This window comes from Anguilla rostrata, chromosome 11 (genome assembly GCF_018555375.3).
Source record: "Anguilla rostrata isolate EN2019 chromosome 11, ASM1855537v3, whole genome shotgun sequence".
NCBI classification, from domain to species: Eukaryota; Metazoa; Chordata; class Actinopteri; order Anguilliformes; family Anguillidae; genus Anguilla; species Anguilla rostrata.
This window is the reverse complement of record NC_057943.1, coordinates 37,958,971-37,986,466: the sequence shown is the minus strand read 5'-3', so window position 1 is coordinate 37,986,466 and position 27,496 is coordinate 37,958,971. Positions and strand designations below refer to the sequence as shown.

Genomic DNA, 27,496 nt, shown 5'->3' with positions numbered 1-27,496 from the left:
AAGGGGTTCCTTATATTCGTTATCTATTCCCGAGAGCGAGGCTATGAGGGAATATATTCAAGAGTCCCTGGCCAATGGTTTTATTCGACCCTCCACTTCGCCGGCGGGGGCAGGGTTTTTCTTTGTTAAGAAAAAGGACGGCGGTCTGCGACCCTGTATAGATTACAGAGGTCTTAATAATATCACGGTCAAGAACCGCTACCCCTTACCCCTTATGAATTCGGCTTTTGAACGTCTCCAGGGGGCGACTATATTCACCAAACTTGACCTTCGGAATGCCTATAATTTAGTGCGAATAAGAGAAGGAGACGAGTGGAAAACGGCATTTAACACGCATAACGGGCATTTCGAATATTTAGTCATGCCATTCGGTCTCACGAACGCCCCGGCGGTATTTCAGGCCTTAGTCAATGACGTTCTTAGGGAGATGTTGGAGAGATTTGTGTTCGTCTATTTAGATGACATTTTAATCTTTTCCAACACTCCTGCTGAGCATGTCAGTCATGTCAGGCAGGTTTTGAAATGCCTTTTGGAGGCTAAACTGTTCGTGAAGGCCGAGAAATGCCTATTCCATGCCAAATCTGTCTCTTTTTTGGGGTTTATCATCTCTGAGGGAACTATTAAAATGGACCCTGATAAAGTCTCCGCAGTTAAGAATTGGCCCCCACCCACATCAGTTAAACAGGTGCAGCGGTTTTTGGGATTCGCCAACTTTTACAGGCGTTTCATTCGCAATTTTAGTGCAGTAGCCGCACCGATCACTGTGCTGACCAAAAAGGAGGCCAGTGTTCATTTTGCTTGGACATCCAAAGCCGATGCGGCTTTCCGGGTTTTAAAGTCTATGTTCTGTTCTGAGCCCATTCTCATCACGCCTAACCCGGCACTTCCATTTGTGGTGGAGGTGGATGCCTCTGAGCTTGGCGCGGGAGCCATTTTATCTCAACGGTCCCCTGTAGATAACAAGGTGCACCCGTGTGCATATTTCTCGCGGTCCCTTTCCCCAGCGGAGAGGAATTATGACGTCGGGGATCGTGAACTTTTGGCAGTCAAGCTGGCTCTGGAGGAGTGGCGGCATTGGCTGGAGGGGGCGGAACATCCTTTCACGGTCTGGACAGATCATAAAAACCTGGAGTTCATTCAGAGCGCTAAGAGACGGAATTCGCGGCAGGGTCGCTGGTCTTTGTTTTTTGCCCGATTTAATTTTATCCTTACTTATCGTCCGGGTTCAAAAAATATCAAACCTGACGCCCTGTCTAGAATCTATGACCAATCAGACGACAACCGCTCCCCAGAGCCCATTGTTCCCCCCACTTTGATTGTAGCTCCTGCTATGTGGAGGATTGAGTCAGTGGTCCGGAAGGCTCAAAGGTCTGAGCCGGATCCGGTGGAGGTCCACCTAACTGTCTCTTTGTCCCTGCTAGGGTACGCGCCCAGGTGTTGCGTTGGGGACATTCCACGCATCTGACTTGTCATCCGGGTGTCCACAGATTTAAGGATTTTTTATCCCGGCGATTTTGGTGGCCTGGCATGGAGAGGGATGTGCGGGAGTATGTTTCGGCCTGCTCGGTTTGCGCTCGGAACAAGGGTTCTCGCATTCCACCGTCGGGTCTTTTACGTCCCTTGCCCGTTCCTAGTCGCCCTTGGAGTCACATAGCACTGGACTTTATCACTGGGCTGCCACCCTCTGATGGCAACACGGCCATCTTAGTCGTCGTGGATAGATTCTCGAAGGCGGCTCATTTTATAGCGTTGCCTAAACTTCCGTCGGCTTTGGAGACCGCCCGGTTAGTTATTAACCACGTCTTCCGAATACACGGGTTACCTCAAGACGTAGTATCGGATCGTGGCCCGCAGTTCACCGCGCGTTTTTGGCGAGCATTCTGTTCGCTTCTGGGGGCGTCTGTCAGTCTCTCATCAGGGTTTCACCCAGAGACCAATGGACAGACGGAACGCACAAATCAGACGTTGGAAAACACTCTCCGCTGTCTGGTCTCTTCCAATCCCACCTCCTGGAGCCGTCAACTCGTGTGGGCAGAGTACGCGCACAATACGCTACGTAACGCGTCGACGGGACCTCACCATTTGAGGCCCAATGTGGTTATCAACCTCCACTCTTCCCAGAATTGGAGAAGAACATCGAGGTGCCCTCCGCAGAGACATTTGTCAAGCGGTGTCGGTCCACCTGGAGGAGAGTTCGTACATCACTGCTACGCTCGTCAGCCAGTCAAAAGAGGCTTGCCGACAGACACCGCAGACCTGCGCCCTCCTATCGGGTGGGTCAGCGTGTCTGGCTTTCTACTCGCGACCTCCCTCTACGAGTGGAGTCTCGTAAACTCGCTCCTCGTTTCATTGGTCCATTTAAGATTCTTCGGAGAATTAACCCAGTCACGGTTCGCCTACAGCTGCCCCGGTCCATGAGAATTCATCCTACCTTTCATGTCTCTCGTCTTAAGCCAGTTCTAATAAGCGCGTTGGCCCCTGTGGACAAACCCCCACCTCCGCCTAGACTCGTGGATGGGGAACCAGTTTATACTGTGCGTCGCATTCTGGCCGAGAGGCGTGTGGGCCGTAGGGTACAATTTCTCATTGACTGGGAGGGTTATGGTCCGGAGGAGCGTTGTTGGGTTCCCTCTAGGGACATATTGGATCCTGAACTGATCCGGGATTTCCGCTCTCGTGGGTCCGAGGGCCCGTCTGGGGCCGGTCCTTAGAGGGGGGGTACTGTCACGGTTTCTGTGCAGGTAGATCATTTTTCTGTGCCTGCACCGGCTCAGTGGTTAGCATTCCGATTAGCCACTCGGCTAATCGTTATTTTGGGGTGTGGGGACGACTAGTTCGAGCTTGCAGATTAGCCACTCGGCTAATCGTTTGGTTCCTGTGGGAGGATTGTTCCTGCTTGAACATTCCATGCATTCCTGCAGGGTTACCTCTGATCGGTTTCACCTGTGGGTTGCTCACATCTTCCGCTGATTACCAGCCACACCTGTGGCTGGGTATTTAAAGCGTCAGTAGGCAGTGGAACGGTGCTTGAGTGTAACGTGTTTTGCTCTAGCCAGTTCCCTGTCGTATTCCTGAGAAAGGTATAAGGAATTTAAGAACAAAGAGATTTAAAAAAGAATTCTGACTTCAGTTTGTTTGTTTTTTGGAAAGAGGTATTAGGACGGTATAGGTCCAGATTCTGAGGCCGGCGGTTTTAAGGGGTTATTGTGTCACCGTTGGGGCACAAACCTTTCTACCCTTTACTAACCAGTTTTTCCCCCTGGTTTTAGTTGGCCTCAGAACTTCTTCTGTTTGTTTTTGAAAAGACATTTTCTTTTTCTCAGCTTCGGTTCGAAGTTGTTTATTTTTCATTTCTCTTTTCCCTATTCCTTTATTTTCCTTATATACTCCTTCTTCCTCAGTTACCTGTTTAGGGGTTTATTATTCATTATTTGGGATACGTCCCCTAGGAGTATAGCACCCCCTTATTTCGTCTCTCACGAGACTTAGTGGTTACTGGAGTGCCCTTTGGTAACTTATAGATCCCCTGTTTGGTCGCGTCTGGTCTTCACCCTTCCCCGCCCTCACAAAATGTGCCCCAAACTCACAATGCGTTGACAATTGTCTTAATGCCACTATATAATCTGCCACTGACTCTCCTTCCCTTTGATTGCGCTTCTGAAAACGGAATCTCTCCGCAATTACCAAGGGCTTCGGTTGGTAATGAGATTGCAACGCCGCTGTTAACTGTGCATAAGTCATGGCCACCGGCTTTTGTGGCGTGACTAAATTCTTCAGAAGTCTGTATGCTTCGGGACCAATGACTGCTATAAAAACACTGACCGTTTTTTCCTCCGCCACCAGCCACAGTTCAAACCTTTCCAGGTAGGACACAAAGTCCTCCCGCGACTCTTTGATCTCCTCCCCTCGTCCAATAAGCGCCACGCTCAGCCTGTTCCGCAGCTAGGGAAATTCGGGCCTTTCTTTCACAGCTCTGCTCCGTCGCTTCCTCTCACTGCAGACGGGTCATCGTCGTCGCCAATTTGTGATATCTTGCGGGCTTTTTAAATGAGGCACTCCAGACAGCAGGCGGGTTATAAGTAAACGTACTTTACTGCAAAACTTTTAGCCGGTACAGCACAAGACTCTCTTACGTGCTAGGCTCGTCTTCCACTGAACTTCTCCAAAACAACATGTGACCAGACTAACCAATCACAACGGTCTGTGTTAAGCTAGAACATTAACCCCTTAAGCTCAATCTATTACAATAGTGATCATAAAAATGCATGAAAAATATATTGTGCTTGTACTAAAAAAAGTTCTATTCACATTTAATGAAGACTCATTGGGATTCAATGAAGCGGACAGCTTCAGTGAATTGAATCTCTGGTATAGTTAGGTTATTCAATTAGGGGGTCCACCCTTCTTCAAAAACCACAATTTCCCAGTGGAACTCAAGGAAGAATCTTTGCGTTAAATCACCAGTTCCTCGTCAAGTAATATTGCTGTAACTTTCAAGAAGTCAACTTTCTTCCTTGCTTGTGTTAGGTGAGCGATAATTTAGCTTGAAGGTTCCTGCCTTTCGGAAGCTGCTGGATTCATATGAAAGAAAACAGAATAAACTGCCCTTTGGAACGACAGCGTTTGTAAACATTTGGTTTTAGCACTGACAGGGATTCAATCATCTTTTGACACTGACTGAAAATGATTTGCCATCCACCATTCACATCTGGACTCGGAAAGATGAGAGAACGCTGGCGTAATGTCTCCAGGGGAGAGTGTGGTAAAATATGAGCTAATTGCAAGTGCATACTAAGCAGGAGACATTAATTGGCAGATGAACAGCTGCAAGAGTGCAGCATTTTCAGATCATGCCAAGATGAAGGATTCCAGTTTTCCATGTTAAAAATGAGAAAAATCTTTGAGTAGTGTAACACGCTCAAATGTACTTAGTTTTAATCCCAATGAGGTGCAAATGGTAATTGCTTGCAGTTTTCGTGCTCTACACTGAACCGGAAAACCTTCTTTGTGAATGCTTTAGAAAGTAAGAATGTGAAGCATTAGAATACATTAAGTACAAAAACCAGGACAAATGACTGCAGCCATGCTGCCATAAGTGAACTGCATCTGAGCTCTCCATTTCCCTGAGGTAAAGCAGTCAGTGGTTTGTCTCCACAATTCACACCCAGTGGTCTGTTCACACCTGCAGTCTTCATATCTCCCAACAATTACGTGTGATGCAAATACTGATGGATTTCCAATTTGGCCATTTACTCGCTTTTCACTCGCTTTTTTTAAATGGATCACATGAGTATTTTGGGGGGAATTACAAAAAAAATCACAAGTCTAAGGCACTAGGGAAGAGGTGTTCAGTTGTAGGTGCAGTCACACATTAGCAGAGTATTGGCAGGAAGTTAGTTGAATGGGGTCTGACGCATATCTGAGCAGGGGGAGTGCTATTCCTGCCTCCTCTGAACATTGCTGGTGTTGGCATCTCTGTATGCTCTGCCTCTGGTTTGACTGAGCTGTCACCCTCACAGGCCACTCAGTAAAGGGGAATGAAGGCCAGAGGTTCTGCTTCCAGACCTGCACACACAAGGGCCGTGTCCAAAGTGTATTCTTATCTAAAAGCACAAACCATGGTGAACCGCCTTTTATAAATGCTTAAGTTTAAGTTTAAAATAACAGGTTGTACCCCATCCATATGCTTATAGATCCTTGTTGGCTCTGTTCCATAACAAAATCCAGAGGAATGCATTTTCCTTGTTTCGGGTTTAAGGGTGTGATTTCACATCTGGCTGTCTGCAGCTCTTTCAGAGACAGTGCCAGAGCCATTTTATAGAAAGTAATATGCTGGAGCATGGGCACTGAGGGCTCTTCCCCATTGGCTGTTTTTCCTGAAGCAGAATACCAGCACATTTACTGCGTATGAGGATAACTGGAGGAAATCTAAAAATGAGTAAATTGCTTTCTTGAAATTGAAAAATAAACAAATCAGTGTGAAATTTATGAAGTCATGGCTTGTGATTCTGGTTCCATTTTCTTCTGAACGACCCTTTCCTTTGGGGTCTTAATATGATGAAAAGTGATGAAAAATGGGATTTTGTAAGGAGGATATGATGATATTAAATGGAAGTGTAATTGCAAAGTTAGAATACAAAATTCCCAAATTGACCTTTAATGCACATTGATTTAGCAATTGCCCAGATTAATCCCAAAGCACAAAGGAAGCATTTCTGATGTATAACTATACAGACCAGTAATGTAACCATTGCAACAAACTACTTTTCATTATTAAAAAAAACAAGCTATTAATGAAAAGCATATTCTCTTATTCTTAAAATTCTTATTCCAGTTACAACAAAACTCTCCTAAAAAACTGTTGGGATGAACTCTACTCTGTTTTCATGGGTTATGCCCCATCAACAAGAAACTTGGCTGAAAATATGCCATTCCAATTAATATGCTATTCCACAGAATTTATGTGTCTTATGACATGTAGATGCATGAATTAAACACAAAGGAGTGAAACACAGACAATTGTTTATAGGTGCATAAAACTGAATACCTGGGCTTAATCTTTGATTTGAAGACAAAATTAAATTTATTTTTCCTGATTTGCATGCCATTATAACAGTCGTTCATTGAAGTTGAACATATTGGTCATCTGGTCATGTGTGGTCTTGAGTAGATGAAGATGAAAAATTGGATTTTCAGGGAGATATAAGAATTATTTTAATTTCATTGTCTGAATGTAATCAAGATGACTAATCATGTTATATAGTGCCAGGTGAAAAACAAAAATGGATTAAGATTATGGTTTTGTTGGGACAACATGGTGGATTAATGAGCAGTGCTGCCTCACAGCGAGAAGGGGCCGAAGGTGCCGATCCAGGTCGAGGGCCTTTCTGTGTAGGGTTGCATGGTCTTCCTTTGACCACGTTGATTTCTTCCAGGTGCTGCATGTGAGTAAATTGTGTGTAGGCCCTGTGATGGATTGGTGACCTGTCCAGGGTGCATTCCTGCCTTTCCCCCAATGTCTGCTAAGATTGGCTTCAGCCCCCCCATGACCCTGATGATGGTATTATTGTGTACTCTCAGGATAAGTTGCATTTTTGTAACAGTGAACCAGCTGAGAGGACAACTGAGTCACTGTCTAGCTTGACTTGAGACACAACTGTTTACACTGCATCTTTTCTCAATTAACCCCTTTGCACAAGCCCACTAGTGGCCAGGACACTGGTGTACCGAGATTGCTTGACTCAGACATTCGGTGCCCCTGCAACCGAATTATGAGTGTCAACAACAAACTCTGTGTTCTAGCATTAGTAGATGATACAAAACAATTGTGCCAAATATGGAATTTCTAAGTGTCACCATTGTCACGTAGGTCGTCTTTGTAACAAGCACCACTCCCTGCTGTCTTATCTGCAACTATACCCCCCATGCATGACACACTGAACACTAGCATCCATGTGAGATTTCGTAAAAATATTATTTCAACAAAAATTAGCAACAAGATAAAGCCAACAATAACCTGAAGGTATGCCGACACAATAGTGAAAAACTCACTGAATAGCAAAATAAACTAGAGGAATTCTTGTGTTATTATACCATGTCATTCGACTATCGAAATCTGTGACTTAATATGGAATAAATATACAGTCTTACCATTGGTTTTATATGTAAAGATGTCCCTTTCAATATTCAGTTGTCATTTATTGTTTTGAATATTAGTATCTCCATGGGCTAAACTTAGGGCATGGAAAATACTCATTCAAATTTACTGCGTTCTGATATGTGCTAGATGAATGAAACATTTCACTTCGAGTGATCATAAATAGTAACATTTGTAAAATGTCATCCCATCCCCATGCAAACAAACATTACATAGCGTGCAAAAATACATAAAAGACTGAATGATTACATATTTAGATATGTGTACCACAGTGCGTCGCAATATTTTTGTATTAGGGCAACTTCATATGCTTTATTATGGACAAAAAGCATTTTATTCATTTTTGGAGAGGTTTTGGATATGGTTTTTGCCTCAATGCCCTATATTGTTGGAAGGATAGCACTTGAAAATGATGCAAAGGTGAGTTTAATGAGTCAAAACAGTTTATTTATAGTGAAATATGACTATAGTAAGATTTACAGTGATGCACAATTTTGTCTAACTTTAGTATTTCCACATATCACCCTCTTTGCGCTTGTCATCAAGGAGTTTATGATCCTGGACATGTATACGTTCACCTATTTTATATGTAATCTCTCTGTGTTTAATTTCAAACTAAAGGGCTTCACTTTTGCATTTTTGCTAATTGCATTTGTGGCTTTTTATTTCTACCTAAATTATGAATATAAACTAATATAGTTTTAGTAATTGCATTGCAAATGGTACAAGGGTCTTGCTTCATTTGAGCCATTTTCCAAGTCACTGTGATGCTCAAACCTGGAGTTATAAAGCTTTAAATATTGCACCTCCTAAATGAGTGACTATTGGCCACGTTTGACATCTGTACGCAGGGGTTAACTGAGCGAATATCATTTTACCAGCTCTACCTACAACTACCACAGTGCCCTCAAACCCATTTGCTACTTTAAAGTACTTGCAGGTTTATGTGCTGACTACTGCTATCTATTATAACATCGATTGCTTGGCATTCTCTCTTTTCCTTGTTTAAACCTCTAGGAATGCACTTTTTAAGTGGCTCTAGAAAAGAGCATCTTTTCAATTTAATGCAAAGGTGAGTCAGATTATTTATTTGTGAACAGAACACTCCCCCATGGGGCTATCTGAGCATCATTATTAAAGACCCTGTGCAGTCAAAATCATGATTTAAAAATACTTATATTATGACCAAAGATTATAAGGTTACTAACACATTATGTGCTAATATTTTCCATTTTACTTGTTATATCATTAATATAACCTTGGACTGCATACTGGAGTCTCTGGTGTCTGTGGTGTCAAATAGTGACATTGGGAGAAAAGTAGCCTGCATACATAGGTAAGGGTAGGTTTGATGTTCTGCAGGAGAAATTAGTTGAGCTGTCAGAAAATATTAGGAGCAGAACCTCCACGGTAGTATTTTCTGGTATACTACTGGTACCACGTGCAAGCAACGTTTTATGTGGTGATGAACCAAGTGTAAAAAAGAGGGGTACAGGTTTATGGGGGACTGGGACTCCTTTTGGGAGAGAGGTGACCTGTGCAAGCGTGATGGGCTGCACCTGAACCAGAGGGGTACTGCTGCACTGGGCCAGCATATACTTAAAGTAGCACAGGATTATTTAAACTAGGGACTGGTGGGGCAGGAAGGTCAGAGAGTGAAATGGGTGGGGAGGTGCAGACTGCCCAGATGGAAGCTGTCAAGACTTCTTATTATATTGCGACCGCCAATTAAATCTTTTTAACACAAAATTTTTGTAAGGGTGGCTTTGGATGACTGGGGGTGAGGGAATGGAAGAGGATGTGTAGAAATAATAATCTGAAATGTCTGTGATTAATTGCTAGAAGTATAAAAAAAATTTGGATTGTGCATAAAATTTAGCATTCATCATCTCATATACCTGGGATATATGCACAAAAACAAAGGTCTGCACATGTGTCATGAATCTCATATAGGTTTTTCATAGAAACATTTTTAAGAACAAAAGTAAGAATAATTTAAGAAATGTTTTGTGAACATGGCTGAATGTGTGGAATAGCCTGCCGAGTCATGTAGAAGAGGCAGAAACCCTGGGAGTTTTGAAGACCAGGCTTGATACAGTGTTAGATACTCTCTAGTCTGTAGTTAATCAGTGCACTCTGTACAATTTAGTCAGTAAAATGGTGAGCATTGTTGGGCTGAATGGCCTGTTCTCGTCATTATGTTATGTTATCTTACAGTGAAAAATCCACTCCAAACATTTATTGTGGCGTTGTACACATCCTGGGGTATAATTGGAAAAATAAATTTGGTTTCGTCCAGTATCAGAAGTACATATAATCACTATAGAGGAAAGAAAATACAGAAACTATTTTTGTATTTCTTTTTTGTGTTTCAGAATAAATATTTCCTGTATTTTACAGAGTGAGACTCCTATAGCAGGGGTGTCAAACTCAATTGCACAGGGGGCCAAAACTCAAAGCACACTTTAGGTCGCGGGCCAAACAGGATAAACATTTATTGAACACGCTAAAACTAAATGTTTTTTGAACATAAATATGAATAAAAACAGACAGGAATATTATTCTAGAATAAATTAACTTAAACTTTATGCAACTTAAAATACTTTGCTCTCCATAAAAATATCTCTTGTCAAAATTATACAAATTCAAAATATGAGCATGGTCCAAAAAACTCTGGAAATATAAATAAAATTTGTGCTTTTCAGCAAAAAATAAAAATAACAAATCAAAACATTCAGTTTTCTTTGCTCTTATGCTGTTTTGTCAGAGCTGGATGCTTGGCATCTTTTCTTGGCAACAAGTTCGTTTACGTTTTCAAAAATGTCTTTTCCTGTCGTTGTACCGTGAATCGATTTCTAATATTTCCTCTGTAACGCACAAACTGGAGTCCACTCCACGGATGAAGATGGCTAGCTGTGCAGTGTCCGTCATGTCAGTACTGTCATTCACAGCAAGACAGTATGCAATAAAGTCTTTGCTTCTTTCCATCAACTGTGTTCTTAAATCAGTGGCCATCTCACAAACCCGATCAGCAACCGTATTTCTACTCAGGCTTACATTTGCCAATATCTGCCTGTTGTCTGGACACAAGACATCGCACACCTTCATCATGCAGCTCTTCAGAAACTCTCCCTCGGTAAATGGCCGGCCTGATTTGGCGATCTCTTCTGCCACAATAAAGCTTGCTTTCACAGCAGCTTCACTCTGTGATTTCGCTCTGGTGAAAAACGTCTGCTGAGATTTCAGATTCTTCTTTAACTCTTCTACTTTCTGTAGCTTCTGCTCTGCACTCAGGTTTTTCAGCTTATCCTGGTGTTTTGTCTCGAGGTGCCGTCTTAGATTAAATTCCTTAATTACAGCCACATTTCCTCCACAAATAAGGCACACGGGTTTACCAGCAATGTCAATAAACATATACTCAGCCTCCCATCGGTTTTGAAAGGCTCTGTTTTCAGAATCAACCTTTCTTTTCGCCATTGTTAGGGGCTAGCTTTGACTTTACAGTAGGGTTGTAAACAGCAACAGACGCTTGAGTTGATTGACGCGGGAATGTTCCCGTGTAACCTATCGTTGGGCAAGAGAGCTGTTGCGCTGCATTATGGGATCTGTAGTTTGTGTGTTATCAGCGCTTCATATCGCTGGTCGATTAATAACAATAATAATAGATCTATATAAAATGATCTCGCGGGCCGAATATAATTGTATGCCGGGCCGGATGTGGCCCGCGGGCCTTGAGTTTGACACATATGTCCTATAGGATCAGGGGATTTGCTCTTCATTTCAAGCCTTGAACCATGTCTGTACTGCATATAATTTTGGAGATAATGGGGTTTATTTAAGATGACAAAAAGCCTTGGGTTTTAAGTGGGATTTACAAGGTTAACATTAGCTAGCTTGCTAACGATACCTGCTGTTAGTCGACAGAGTGAGTATAACGTTAGTGAAGAAAAAGACAGCACTGAAATGAAGTACCAAAATCTGTGTTGTGATTCAGTCCAGTAGGTAGGGGAAATAACCAACAGTTTCTGTATTTGGCTCACTTCTAAGTATATTATTAGAGCTAGATTCACTAGCAATTTGACTGAAAGTATGGAGTGAAATGTTACATTTAACCCCGTGGGTGGGGAAAAAACGAACACGATGGGGGTAGGCTATGTAAACATGAACAGTCTTTTAGTGGCTAACAGATTGCATAGTTTTAATGTAGCATGCTAGCTTGCTGGGATTGCTACTGTATGAAGTGCAGATGCACCCCAAGTGGGTTAAACCTAATTTACGCCCCCAGTGATAGAAAGTAGTACTAGTAGTAGCAGTGTGCGATTACTTGTATGCCGCCAATGACAGAATAGAGTAGGCCTAAGCTAGACTGGTGAGTGACCATCCTTGTGGACGGCTAATACTTTGTTAATTCTCGAGTTGAATCCAATCAGTGCCTTGATTTTTTTTTTTTTTCCGAAGGAAAATTTTTTTTTGCTCATGATTAATCTGTATTTATGATGTATGTATTTATAAAAGCCTTATTGGTTTATATCAAAATGTAACTATGCACAATCAATAATAATCGTGTACTTTTTGTACTGATTGACATCTTTTTTTTCCAGGAATCTTTTGGACAAAGACACATTCTCCAAATCAGACCCATGTGAGTACAGACTTTGCAGTGTACTGCTCTTTTGTGCCTTTGTGGTAAAATGTGGCCTCATCCTGATACAGTGGTTGCAGTCATGTTTGATTCTTTTTGAACTTATTGCCTATGAAAACATGAATGTGGATGAATCCCTGTTGATGAAATTCTGCCTATATGGTGGAACACGATGTACAGTTCTTAAGCCTGTATTAAACCTTCCCACAGGCGTTTTCTACATTGCTTCAAAAGTTTTTTGCTCTGCTATATTACTCTCATTTCTTGCACCTTCCTAACTTTTCCCCACTTCTGCCAAACTTGGTTGTGATTTTGATTATGCTGCTATTTCCGAGCGTCCTGCAAAACCGGCATCTCATTTGCAAAATGAAGCAGCGCCTCTTCCCGTGCGTCTGCGGCAGCTCCCACAATGCATGCGCAGCTCCCGTGTGGCCCACCGAATGCTAATGGCCTCGCTGGGGTGTTGGAAGCCTCGCTCGAGAGGAGAGAAACGACTCTGAAGTGCTGAGAGATTGCCAAAGTTGCCAAGCCCAAGCATTATAACTGTGGACTCTGTATCGATAGGCCTGTTCACCCCTTAAGCCCCTCCCCCCCGCTGAGCCCACTGCTTTTAAATTAACTGCTCAAATAGGTCCCCCGCCCCGAGTCAGGAAGAGTGCTGGTTATTTACAGGCATCTCAGGTGTCCCCCGCCCTGTGGCCCCCAGGGCAGGTATCTGGCTCTTACATTGCCCAGGGCCCTCGATTAAATCAGCAGCGCGACCTGCCTGCCAACTCTCCGTCAATGGCTACAGCTTCCCATGATGCACCATTCCGCCGCAGTCAGGAACTCCCATCCATGCCAAGTCTATAATTCACCAGTGCCGGGGTCAGGCCTGGGTCGCTCAGGGTGAGAGACCCCCTGTTCCCACTGTTCCATTTGAGAAATCTGCGCTAATGAAAGAATATTCACGAACAGCATAAGGGGCTTCAAGAAAGAAGTCAAGCCCTGGTTCTTGAGCAAAGTCATAGATTTTATTATCTTGTTTCTGTTTAATACCCCACTGAGAAAAAGTATGCTGTGCTGTGTGTGGCATTTTGGCTGTGTCTTTACTGCCTCTGTGCATATGGCCTGGCTAATGAGTCTGTTCTCCATCTGCTCTCTCTCTTCTTCTAGTGTGTGTCTTGTACACCCAGGGAGTGGAAACCAAACAGTGGAGAGAGGTAAGGCACCCTCAGCTTATTCTATGGTACTCCCTGTCCCAGCTGAAAAATTCCACACGATGCTAAAAAGTTTGGCCGATGACCGTCATTGCTGATTGCTCTGTCATTATACCTATGAATATGTATAGGATGCAAGCTTGGTGTGCATTTTTAGTGTGGGGGACTGGCTGTTTGAGGGATTTTGTCCATATTGATAATGATCCGAAAAAGTCAAGGTCTTGCTGGCAATATATTAATGCTTATCCATATATTATCAGTGGATCCTTTGGGTTTCGGGGACTTCTCCCTGTTGACATATAGTCGATGGATGGGGAAAAATGTTTTGTTCCTTCAACTTCGTTGGTGAGGGTAGTCATATCTGAACTGCAATTGATTGAGGCATTTAATCAGTGAGCTTGCTATGGGAAAATAAATAAAATGGTTCTGTATGCCGACGTCTATGCTGACAGCACCCTACGTGCTCGAGAGCCCACTGATGTTGGACAGTTTTTCAGTGGTTGCACAATCAATGGGGATGTACAAAATAAACATAAATAAGGCATAAACTCTTGTTAACTCACTAACTCTAGCTTGCTCGCTAGCTAGCTAGTTTGGCAGAACAAATGGAATTTGCTGGCATTGTATAGCAACCACCTGGTACTATGTGCATACAGCAGAATAATACTTTCAGGTAATTTATTCTTGTAATGAAATTGTTATTAACCTCTTAGCACAAAGCCCCTAGTGGTCAGCATGCCAGCATGCCTAGATTACTGAACTCAGACATTCAGTGCTACTGCAGCCAAAAAAGAGTTAAAAATAGAAACGCTCTGTTTTAGTTTCATTAGTAGACGATACACGACGACTATGCTGAATACTCAGTTTTGCAGCGCCACCATTGTCGCTCTGGTCCTTCATTTAACACGCACCCCCTCCCTGCAGTCTCATCTGCAACTACACCCCCCACCCATGACATAATGGACAATATTTTCTATGTGGGCATTCATAAAAATATTCTTTCACCACTCAAAAATCGTATTCCGTCATAGCAACAAGATAAACCCAACAATAGCCCTAAAATATGCCAATACAGCAGTGAAAACGCTGCTCACTGAATAACGAAGTAAACGAGACAAAGTTTAAAAAAATGATACCATGTCATTCTACAGTCTGGGACTAAATATTGAATAAATATACAACCTTACCATTGGTTTTACGCATAGAGATGTCCCTTTTGAGACTGAGTAGTCATATAGTGTCTTGGACAATCTGTTTGTGAAATATACGTGCATTTGTGATGCCTGGGTACCTTCCAAAATATCTGTGCGTAATACCACACGTGTTGTTTACGCCATTTTCGCCCTTTTTAGTACAGTCTGGCTTGATTGACAATTCATTTATTCAGTAGGTGAGAGTATAAGATTTCTAACAATGTATAACATGTCTAATTTTGCTTTTGGGATAGCGTTGTATAGGTCAGCGTAACCAAAGGTTTTCTTATCATCGCTTTCACTTACACATTCACTCTGTGGTAGCAGTAAAAGATGCTGCGCATAACGAAACATTGTCAATGTTTTTTCGTAATTTCTTAGAAAATACTATTATTTTTGAGAACTTCTGGGCATAGCTAAGCCATATGTGTTTGCTGATAGACCTAGCTGACATCGTTTTCTGGAGTAAGATAGAAGCGGATAGAACTGTATCATTGATTTACTGTCTCTGTGTCTATCTACGGAAAACATAAGATTTCATCATTGCTATGTATGTATTACTGCTCATAATATTTCAGTTATATACGTTCTTTTTGAAATTGAGTGTCTATTGGTATTTTATAATGAGGATATTTCACAATGTAATGTAAGCGTTTGTTGGTAGTCTAGTAGTTTTTGTGATGCATGCAACAGTGATGAGGAAAGTGTTAGAACATTGCCAAAATGTGGTGGACGGTTGAAAATTGTTTTCATGTCGTCCCATACAAGAAAACATACGAGAGTACAGAGTATAGAAATACATACAAGAGTTCATTATTACACATTTAGGTACTGTACAGCATTGTGTGACAATATTTTTGCTTTATGTTTTAATCTGATATCAATGTTTCATCTTAACCCTCCTGTTCTGTTCATTTTTTAGGTACAGCAAAAATGTTCCCGGGTCAATCCCCATACAGGGGGGGTTTGCAAATACATGAAATGAACCATTTTCATTTTAAATGTTGATTACACTAATTAAGGCCAGTAGAAGAAGTTTCATACTGAAAAAATAATTTTAAGTATTTTTCCTAGATTTTCAAACTTTAAAAAGGGTCAATTTGACCCGCAACATAACAGGAGGGTTAAACCTTCATAAGGGGCTTATTTAAATGCTTTACAATAGACAAACAGCATTATATTCCTTTTTGGAGAGATTTTGAATATGTTTCTGGACCCCTAGTCATTTTATACCACTGTACTGATGGAAAGCTTGTAATTCCCACTTGAAAATGATGCAACTGTGAGTTGTTGTGATTTACAGCAATGCACATTTTGGGTAGATTTGGAGACGCTGGGTACACAGTTTTTGATCCAGGACATGTATACTTTAACCTGCTGTATATATGCAATCTCTCAGTATTTCATTGCGAACTAAAAAAAAGAGCAAATTAATTTTAGATTTTTTGCCCAAAATTATGAATATAAACTAATCTAAGCTAGTATTGTAAATTTTACAAATGTCTTGCTTCATTTATGTCATTTCTCAAGTCTCTGTGGTGTTCACATCTGGAGTTATAAAGCTTTAAATAGGGTACCCCCTAAATGGGCAAGGATTGGCAAGATTTGGCATGTGCGCTAAGGGGTTAAAAGTTGTTTTAAGTGGATTGTGTCTATATTATCATATGTGGTAACTGTTTGATAAAAGCAATTACTCACCCCAGGCTGTGGTATATTGGGATTATATCACAGCTAAGGGGTGTCGGGGGGAGTGAGGATTAAGTCAAATATGTCTCATTTTCAGAATCCAGTAGCTTTAGTCCCTAACATCCTTGTTTGACGTCCGGCACTCTGAATACCAAACACGAATGCATCAACAATAAAAAACCTTCACTTATCCAACATTTTAAATAAATTTAGTCAATTTAATTTGTTCATTATTATCAAAGATATCAATTATTAATTAAATTGCTGATTTGTTGATGACCTGCTTGTCTAAAAAGATGTGTATCTGCAAAAAAGCCCTGCTGTTAACAAGAAGAAAAGATTCCAGTAGGCCAAGTGCCATCAACACTGGACCGAGAAATGGCAGATACACATCCTTTTAGATAAGATAAAATTTCAGTCAAATTAATTGCCCTTCCACCTCCCACCCACCACTCCATCTGCCACTGCAAAATTATCGGATAGACTTTCAATAATTCATTTAATTGTAATTAATGCCAAAGGAGGCTATCTTGAGTAAGGTAATGTCTAAGATTATTTTTAAGTAAAACTCATATTTTTGTGTTATTGTAGGTAGATATTGAACTGGTACTTTGGTTTGTTATTCAATAAATACTCATAGATTAACTGAAATCTTCAATACCTAAAATTTTATTTATTTATTTTTTACCCAGGTGGCCTAATTCTTCTGGCCTGTACTGTATATGTATATATAATCTTATTTGTGGGCCTGAAAATTTGGTTAGATTTTAAGTAGGCAGGGTGCCTACTGTGTTTTCCTATGGGGGTACCTGTGTTAGCGTCCCCTAGGACTGCTGTGCATTAGAATGTAGTTCTGCTTCCTGCAGAAACACAAGGGACATTATTTCTCTTATATTATCCCCAGTGTTCTCCCTTTCAACTGAAACCCCTGCCAGCCCCGTCCTGGTCTCCTGCCACCTCCCTCCCTCTCATGTCCTTGAGAAGTGCACTCATTTCATGCTGGGAGTGCTGCTGGGCCTTGAGCAGTGCACTCATTTCAGGCTGGGAGTGCTTCGGGGCCTTGAGAAGTGCACTCATTTCAGTCTGGGAGTGCTGCTGGGCCTTGAGCAGTGCACTCATTTCAGGCTGGGAGTGCTGCGGGGCCTTGAGAAGTGCACTCATTTCAGGCTGGGAGTGCTGCTGGGCCTTGAGAAGTGCACTCATTTCAGGCTGGGAGTGCTGCGGGGCCTTGAGAAGTGCACTCATTTCAGGCTGGGAGTGCTGCTGGGCCTTGAGAAGTGCACTCATTTCAGGCTGGGAGTGCTGCGGGGCCTTGAGAAGTGCACTCATTTCAGGCTGGGAGTGCTGCGGGGCCTTGAGAAGTGCACTCATTTCAGTCTGGGAGTGCTGCTGGGCCTTGAGCAGTGCACTCATTTCAGGCTGGGAGTGCTGCGGGGCCTTGAGAAGTGCACTCATTTCAGTCTGGGAGTGCTGCAGGGCCTTGAGAAGTGCACTCATTTCAGGCTGGGAGTGCTGCTGGGCCTTGAGAAGTGCACTCATTTCAGGCCGGGAGTGCTGCTGGGCCTTGAGAAGTGCACTCATTTCAGGCTGGGAGTGCTGCGGGGCCTTGAGAAGTGCACTCATTTCATGCTGGGAGTGCTGCTGGGCCTTGAGAAGTGCACTCATTTCAGTCTGGGAGTGCTGCTGGGCCTCTTCTCCTGACACTCGCCTGCTCTCCACTCAACCGTCTCTGGCTTGTAATTCTGATGTAATCTGAGCCAGTGCAGTAATTACATTTAAGCTAATGGAATCTTAGCTGCTTCTTATTGGTGATTAGAGAGTGCCCCGCCACCCCATCAATCCCAAAATGGGTTGAGATGTACTGTGCGTCGACAATGACTTCCTGACTTCTGCTGACATGTGGAAAGAAAAAATATTTAGATTCATTCAGTTTTTGATTGACTAATGGTAGCTCCATCCACTGTTGGGTTCATGCTAATGCATATACAAAATTTGTGCATGTGTAAGAACTATTTCGGTAAAAATGAACAAAAGCAACATTTTACAAATGCAAAAACCACACGTGGGGAATGAGACTTGGGAACATAAAATAATGGATATAATGTTTCTATTGCAATGTAAAGTGATACACATAATTCAATACAAAATTTTGTAATAGAATGCAAATGTTTCAATCTGCATACATTCATATGACTTTCCTGTCTTAATTTCCTAAATGGCAGAATCTGTATTTAAAAAAACGCACGTTTTGCATGATCTGATCTAGGCAGCCTAAAATTGTATCCGGTTATTTTCTGTCATGTGTGGGTTGTGGAAAGAGAGATTGAATGTTATATTTTTCATTTTTGAATGAGGAGCCATAACCTGTTGGATTTTTTACATAGGAAGGACATCACTCACACACATGGATTTTTTTGGTTTCTTGTTAGCTTGAAGGACAAAGTCCTGCAAATTCTGCTGTGGTTGTTTTTGAAGGCATCCCAACAGAGCAGTGGTGATAAAGATACTCAGTGTTGCTGAATGGCACTGGAATTGATGTTGCTGTACAATGCAAATTATGTACAGGTGTAGCATTGTACTGTAAACTTTAATAATATGCAGACCTGGGGCAAATACGTATTTGTTTTGGATTCAAATACTTTTTATGCTTTACTGATCTTGTCTGGTGTATTGGAACCAATGAAATACTCTCAAAAAGTGCAAACCTGCCTGCTGGTCATATTGGCAGGCTCAATTACACCAGGCAAAATCAATAAAGCACAGAAAAGTATTTGAATCCAAAACAAAAACATACTTGACCCAGCTCTGATACTATGTATGAAATACATTTAGTGTCTAAAGGGTTAACCCTTTATGCACCAGGTGCATTTCTGTAGATTACTGACAGTGTGCGTGAAACATGTTTTCACCAATATTCACAACAATATTTTTTTTTCATGTAGTTTGGGTTAGTGACATTACCAAACACATTGTTGATTTGTTTTAATGAAAATTCTAAGGGAGTTGCTGGAGTGTTTTAAATTTTAAAATTATTTTTTACTAGCATCTAAAGAGTTAAATTGTTTCAAATAATTACTTGACCCAGGTCCGTACAAAAACCAAAGGCAAGTAAATGGTAAATGGACTGCTTCCAAGTGCTGGAAGCCATGATGCCATAACCAGAGTCCACATTCAGACTGCTCAAATGGTTGGATTTGGCTGGCAAAGACACTTTTGTGCATGTACAGGGAAGATAGGCACTTTCTTGGCTGTAGGTATTGTTTGTGCACATAACATTGACCAAGGAAATATACTCTGCATTTGCATCCAATGCTCTCCAATGCTACTAGCTTCAGTTCCCATCCAAACTGACTGCCCAGCTGATGACATTAATGCAATGTTCTGCACTGCAGTCCTAGATTCGGCTTTCAGGTTGAATTTTTTTGAGCTGTGTCATGCAAATTCAATACCAAATCTTATATTCATAAAACATCTCAAAGTAAGAGTGATAATCCAGCAATAATACCTTGGTGTAGACAGGGAAGACCTGATCCTAAATCATCATCTTCTGGGACACCAGTAATATGAAGCTTATTTTTCTCCAATGCTAATTCTAAAGTATACAGTGTTGCAAGCTGGGAAAACCCTTTATCATCTTCTGTTTCATTAAATACGCTTCAATATTTTTAAATATGTAAATGAGTAGAATCTGTTTGGGACAGAAGAAATTAGTAAATTGCTAAAGCAGTGTGGTATTGTTGGCATTGTTGTGCACATGCTGTTGTACATTAAAATTCAAACACTTCTGTATGAAATCGATGAACAAGTAATTATAAGCTACGCTACTTGCCCTGGGTAAAAACCAGTAACATGTTTTGTGACTAGTCCAGTGGTTCCCAGCCCTGTAGATCTACCTTCCTGTAGATCTTTGCTCCAACCCTAACAAAACACATCTTGTTCAGCTGCGAGAGATCTTGTTGAGCTGCTGATTAGTAGAATCAGGTGTGCCAAATTAAGGTTGAAAATAAAGCCTATAGGAAGGTAGCTCTCCAAGAACATGGTTTGGAACCACTGGAGTAGTCCTTCATATAAGTCCTACATGAGAAGTACATTAAATACATATAGCCTATACGATTTGTAACCACATATAGGCATGTACTGTGTGATATCACCAGTGCTACAGCACGTGACATTACCATGGCATATAAACCTTCATACCTTCATAAACTCTACAAAGACAGTTATAAAAGCTTATATCAGCAACCTTGATATGTGAAGTGACATTACCCATGCTACAACAAGTGACACTACCATGGCATATAAAGTTATAGACACCATGTGCTTTTTTGGAGCTACTGGCATACAGTGAGCTTTTATAATTGTCTAGGTAATGTTTATGAAGATCCAAGATAGTGCTTATAAGGGAGTTATAAAGCTCTTATGAAAAACCAGTCTCAGAAAGTGCTATTTTATGCCAGCTTCTGCAGTTAATGAATTAGCCCAGTCGTATGTGATCTGACATTTTAGCTGCACTGATAAGTGTGTGAATCACAATGGCAGTCTTTGAACACTGTTCTTGTGTCCCTATATAGACGGTAGTGAACCAGTATTGGTGTATACAGCTAATTAGATAACTGATTCAGAGTAATTAGTAGAAAAACAAGGCTCCATACATGCTAGCCCAACAGGAACAGGATGCACTTCTGTGTTAAGTAAAGAAACAGATACATAACAGGCATACACATGCTAACAGTGGTGGCTAACTATTTCACAGAGAATGTGCTTTTAAAGCCAAAAGAACCTTCAGCTTAATGTACAGTAGGCAATTGATGCCTATATTCTCATATTGCATTTAGATGCAAATCCTGTGCTACAATGAACCCCTTAGCGCACATGCCAAATCTGGCCAATCCTTGGTAGGATTAAATAGGGGTACCCTACTTAAAGCTTTATAACTCCAGATGTGAACACCACAGAGACTTAAGAAATGACTTAACCCTCCTGTTCTGTTCATTTTTTAGGTACAGCAAAAATGTTCCCGGGTCAATCCCCATACAGGGGGGGTTTGCAAATACATGAAATGAACCATTTTCATTTAAAATGTTGATTACACTAATTAAGGCCAGTAGAAGAAGTTTCATACTGAAAAAATAATTTTAAGTATTTTTCCTAGATTTTCAAACTTTAAAAAGGGTCAATTTGACCCGCAACGTAACAGGAGGGTTAAATGATGCAAGACATTTATATAATTTACGATGCTAACTTAGAGTAGTTTAAATTCATAATTTTGGAAGAACAAAGGTGCCACAAATGCAATTGTCTAGGCAAAAAATCAAAAATGAATTTGCTCTTTTTTAGTTTGCAATAAAATACTGAGAGAGATTGCATGTATATAACAGGTTAAACTATACATGTCCTCAATCAAAAACTTCTTGACCACAAGTTCATAAAATCTAAGGGTGGGTATGTAGAACTACAAAAGATCCATGAAGCAAAAACTAAGCTGTGTACCCAGTGTCTCCAAATCTATCCAAAATTTCTAAATTATTCATTGCTGTAAATTACAACATATTTACGTATTTCACTAAAAATCAACTGTTTTGACTCAGTAACCTCACTGTTGCATCATTTTCAAGTAGGAATTATAGACTTTCCGTCAGTACAGTGGTCTAAAATATCTAGGGGTCCAGAAACATATCCAAAATCTCTCCAAAAATGAATAAAATGCTTTTTGCCCATTATAAAGCATATAAATGAGCTCCTTATGAAGGTTTAAGATGAAACATTGATATCAGATTAAAAAATAATGCATATATTCTCCTTATAAAATACCAATAAGCTATTTAAAGACACTCAATTTCAAAAATAACGTATATAACCAAAATATTTTGAGCAATAATACTTACGTAGAAATGTTGAAATGTTACTACTCTATTGAGTAGATGGAGACAGAGACAGTAAATCAGTCCAGTCGTTCTCTCCTGTTCTGTCTTACTCCAGAAAACGATGTCAGCTAGGACTATCAGCAAACATATGGCTTAGCTATGCACAGAAGTCCTCAATAATAATAATATTTTCCAAGAAATTACAAAAATCATTGATAAAGTTTCGTCAGGTGCCGTGTTTTTTACTGCTACCACAGAGTGAATGCAATTATGCGAAAACTTGCGGTTACGTTGAGCTATAAAACGCTATTCCAAAATACATATATACATATACATTGTTAGAAAGCTTATTCTGTCACCTATTCGATCGATTAATTGTCGATCAAGCCAGACTGTACCAGAAAGAGCGACAACACCGTAAACAGCTTGTGCTGTAGCCTATTATGCACAGATTTGGAAGGTACCCAGGCATCACAAATGCACGTATATTACACAAACGGATTATCCAAGACAATATGTGACCACTCAGCCTCAAAAGGGACATCTCTACGGGTAAAACCAATGGTAAGGTTGTATATTTATTCAATATTTAGTCCCAAATATTGACTGTAGAATGGCATGGTATAATTTTTTTTTAAATTGTCTTGTTTATTTTGTTAATCAATGAGCAGCATTTTCATTGCTGTATTGGTATACTGCATCTTAGGGCTATTGTTGGATGATGTTGCTATGACTGAATACAATTTTTGAGTGGTGAAAGAATATTTTTATGAATGCCCAGATAGGCAACATTGTCTATTATGTCATGGGTGAGGGGTGTAGTTGCAGATGGGACTGCAGGGAGGGGGGCGTGTTAAATGAACAGCCTGCGCGACAATGGTGCTGCTGCGAGATTCCGCATTCGGCATAGTTGCCGTGTATCATCTACTAATGAAACCAGAACACAGAGTTTCTGTTTTAAAGTCATACTTTAGTAGCAGGAGCAATGAATGTCTGAGTTGAGCAATCTAGGCACGCCGGCGTGCCAACCACTAGGGGGATTTCTCTAAGAGGTTAATATGAAACAGTTACTCTCAGCTCTCACAAAATAGTCAAGAACAGGTTCTTATTTTCTTATTGGGACACCTGAAATCTGAGCTGAATGCAGGTGAATGTGCATATATACACTTATTACTGTTAATTAGCAATAAAAGGAGATCAAAAATGTTGTTTCCCCAAGGGATGTTATTTAACAAAATCGGTCGTTAAATGAGGTTAAGTTTAGCCTGTCTCAGTCTAGGGATTCACTCATTTAATCTTCTTATTCAGACACTTCCCTCGGAGACTTTAATTGCCGTAATAATATGGTAGATTCCTGATTCTTGGATCTGTGGCCAATAAGCTCCAATGATTTTTCAAGCCTTTTAATCAAGTAGTGCATCCAGTATCTGTTCCCACATACCATTTTATATGCTTTTGTACACACACCTATTTCCATTTTTGTCGAAAACTATAATTAGCTATATTGGGAAAATGAAAAAATCAACCATGGTGATGCATTCGACCAGGGCGCAATCAGAATATGCAATTGTAAGTAGAACAGTGCTAGATGAGGAGAGGGAGAGAAAAAATCCTCCCGTTTGACAGATTCTGACAGCGTCTGCTTGCAAGCAATCAGGTGCAATGGCAATCAAAAAATGAATATGCAAGTAACTGGAGACTTGAGTTTTGATTTACAAAGCTATACTAATGAGAGCTCAGAAAAGGTCCATCAGAAAAGATTAATGACTGTCTGCTGTCCGGGATGAACAGGATTTCAAATGCAAGTATTTGAAATATGCATTTGCATTTACTAGCCTCTTTTTTGTGATCAAATAGCACTTCATATGATCCTCAGTTTATATCGTCATTTTGGTTATAGTTTATATACATATTTTTGAGAGCTATTTCTATTTTGTAACAATATATTTTTGCACAACTTTGCCCATCCCTCTTTGTTGTGTTTTACAGCATGTTCACCTAAAACTCTGGTTCTCTGTGGAGTAAAATGGACTGTACTGTATGTTCGGGCTCCATTAAGGGGTCATTTTCATGGTCAGGTGTGAATGAAACGCTGATAGTCCAACCCTTCACTTGCGGGAGAATACATTTTCCACAACGATAATCAAGTTGGCGATTACAGTTTCTGCCAGGAGACCTGAAAGAGAAACCAGGCCAACTTTCTGATGGCAGTACAGCTGGCAGGCCCATTGCTTAGGATGTGTGGAATGCAAACTGACACGATCTGAGTATAAACACTTCCCAGAATGCACTTGTGAGCTGTAGTTAGCTCAGAGTGTGTGAGGTCACCGTACTCGGGCAGCGTCTGCAGGGCACGCATGGCGGCTGTGGCGGCTGTGGCGGGTGTGGCGGCTGTGGCATCCAAGCTGCTCACAAAGCAGCACAGCTTGTTGCCCCATGGGTACACCTGTGCCGTTTTTTTGGCCTTCCTATGTGTTCTTTCTCCACTGGGTTAACCCAATACGCTGCATTTGTGACACTCAATCATGAGTAAGACACAAGTCGTGTACATAAATTCCGTGGCAATTTATTGATTTTTTTATTATATATACATTTTTTCCTACTATTGGAATGCAACTACCATTTAAAAAGTGTGGATGTTAGGGAATCTTAATCTCCATCATATATCATCCTCCTAGTTAGGTGGTAGTCAGCCTATTTTCACATTAAATTGTGTTGTCCAAAAGCCTTTGTTTCAAACAATGAGAGCGAATACTTCTGAGAAATGAAACGAGCTGTGAACTGAAGTTTAAAGTTTCAGTTCAGCTTTCTACTGTCATGGTTTCGGGTGTTATCATCATTTCTTTTCCATCCTGCGTCATTTCTTCAGTTATTACAGCCTTTTTCCTTGATTGAATTATGGGCGTGCAAATCTGTGTTTACGATTTGCACCTGTTGGCGCTCTATTTAAACCCCAAGCAAACCATTAAGCCTTGCTTTAGTGTCACTTGCTTTACACGAAAGTCGGTAACTTGGTCTGGTTGGTAAGAGATTCTGTGTTTGTTCAGTACTAGATCAGTTCCTCTTTTGCGTCCTTTGTTCACGCAAAGAGTTACTGCGGAACTGAACTTGGTAGTGATTGGATTGTGGGCTACAAAGTTAGCACCACTGTCCTTGCCCCTTTGTACTACTCTCTAGTGAATTCTTTTGACAGTTCTCTGGGCGAGGGCTGTCTTAATTTTCACGTTCTCCTTTATTTCAGAATGTTGTTTTTGTTTTACTCAATACTCCTTAAGCCTTAGTTTTTTTTCACCCTGTTCTCGGGCCCCTACAGCTTTTTCTTTGGGATAGTCTCCCCTAGGAGTATTGTTCTTTTAGTTTATTTTTTTCCACTATTCTTTTGTCTCTTCGAGACTTAGTGGTTATTCCGGTCAGGTGGATAGCTTAGAGAATCCCTGCTCAGTCGCGTTTGGTCTCCGAGATTCCTCACTCCTTCACAAATACATGTCCACTTCACTGACCTCTGCCTGCTTCTGCCCTTCAGTTCTTGTATACATCATTTGATCAGCATTTTTGTTGTGTATTTTCAAATACACTCCACCCCAAAATGTAATGGTCACTCCTCTGCATTTTTTCCTTGGTGCTCGGGCCTCAGCCCCTGTTGCCCCACATGCCCCTTCGATTTCATAAAAACAATAAAAGTTTGTTATTACTAGTGCTTTGGTTAACTTTCATTCATTCATATTTGGTAAAAATGGATTTTGCAGAATAACTGGGTGTGGCCTTTTCCTCACTTTGAACACCTGCCCCTTGAATGGTCACTGCACAAGCCCCGTTCCTGAGAATTTTGTCACGTGTGTATTGTGACAGGACAACACCGAAATATAAAGGCTTCTCCTTCAGTATTTGACCTGCTTATTAAAATACCTGCCATTCTCTACTGCTGCATAGAGGCAAAAGGGACAGACCTGTAGTAATATGATGGTGCACATTAGTTCATATGTATCCAGCATGTGTAGCAAATGTATAAAGCAATGTTTGCTTTATACATGTAAAATATGTAAGCAGTATAAGTTTATAAAGTATAAAATGGATAAAGAAAGTATATGAACACTTAGCTGTGTGGCCTCGCAAGATGACAATATGAAGGTGACGTGTTCTGCAAATGTGCCGTGGCAGGTCTGCACTGGTTTAGATCACCTGGACCATTACTTTGGGTACGCTTCACTGACCCATGTTGTAGGCCTGACTTCCAGAGCTTTCAAAACGCACTGTGATCCTGCAGTTCCTTTTCGTCGTTATAAATGAATGTCACATTTCTTTACTCGCAGTGTCAGTTTAAGGTAACGTTTCCACATGGGACGGGATCACTTATTCATGCGCTTTCCAATCATCTTCTGTCCCTGTATTATTAATTGTAATCTTAATGAGTAAAGTGCACATTCTGTAGAGTTGAAGTAGCTTGGAGTGTCTTCATACTGTGAGCTTCCCATTCAAGATGTACTCTCTGCATAGAAGATCTTCTACCAAGCGGAAATGTGCCTAATGTTCAAAATGGTGTTTACACACATTTTCAGGTGAAATAGCCGCATTAAAAGGGCCTCTCATCTTGCAGAATTTGTTTTGGGCTATGTGGTGCTCCCCTGGTTGCATCCTGTAGAACTACATTAGAATTCCCAAGGTGCAAAAATGGAATCCAAAAATTATTCTTCACTGCTCCCTTCTTATCAGATTAACCCTATAAAATGCACAATCCCAAATATGTGATTAGAATTCTCTTAACTGTACATTCTAATGCTGACGTTAGTCACTGCTACTAATTGAAAGCAATGGAGTTCTGGGACATTGACTTAGAATTTTTAAATTAAAAAAAAAAAACATTCCAAAAAACATACTCTTCGGTTCGGTTGGTTAATGCCAGTATTTGAATGATTTTGGTGTAATGGCAAATGCCTTCTTTCTTCATATGTATGACTTGGGGGATGTCTTTAACCGGTGAATGTGATTACATAACGCTGAATTTGCTCTCATGTACCCTGTGTTTAATAATATGTAATTGTTCTGTATTGCCAGGATGGGTCTTTGTGCATTTATGCTCCTGGATTATTCAAAGATGTGTCAAACCACCAACTTTGGTGACTTCTGTTATGCGATTTCCTCTGTATGACCTATAGTAGTACACTTTAGATACAGATGACTGGACTTGCCATAGAAAATATTCAGTGCTCAGCGTTGTTTTTTTGTGGTGGACCACCCCCATAAAGTTGGTATTTATT

General features: G+C 40.9%; 1 protein-coding gene across 1 annotated transcript in view; it reads left to right on the top strand.

Annotated features, from left to right (window-relative positions):
* LOC135235089 (copine-5-like) overlaps window positions 1-27,496 on the top strand; it is a 225,068-nt gene that overhangs the window by 53,406 nt on the left and 144,166 nt on the right. The window contains exons 3-4 of the mRNA XM_064300284.1: window positions 12,259-12,299; window positions 13,455-13,501. Of these exons, the coding sequence (XP_064156354.1) occupies window positions 12,259-12,299; window positions 13,455-13,501 (88 nt within the window). The remainder of the gene's footprint in view (window positions 1-12,258; window positions 12,300-13,454; window positions 13,502-27,496) is intronic.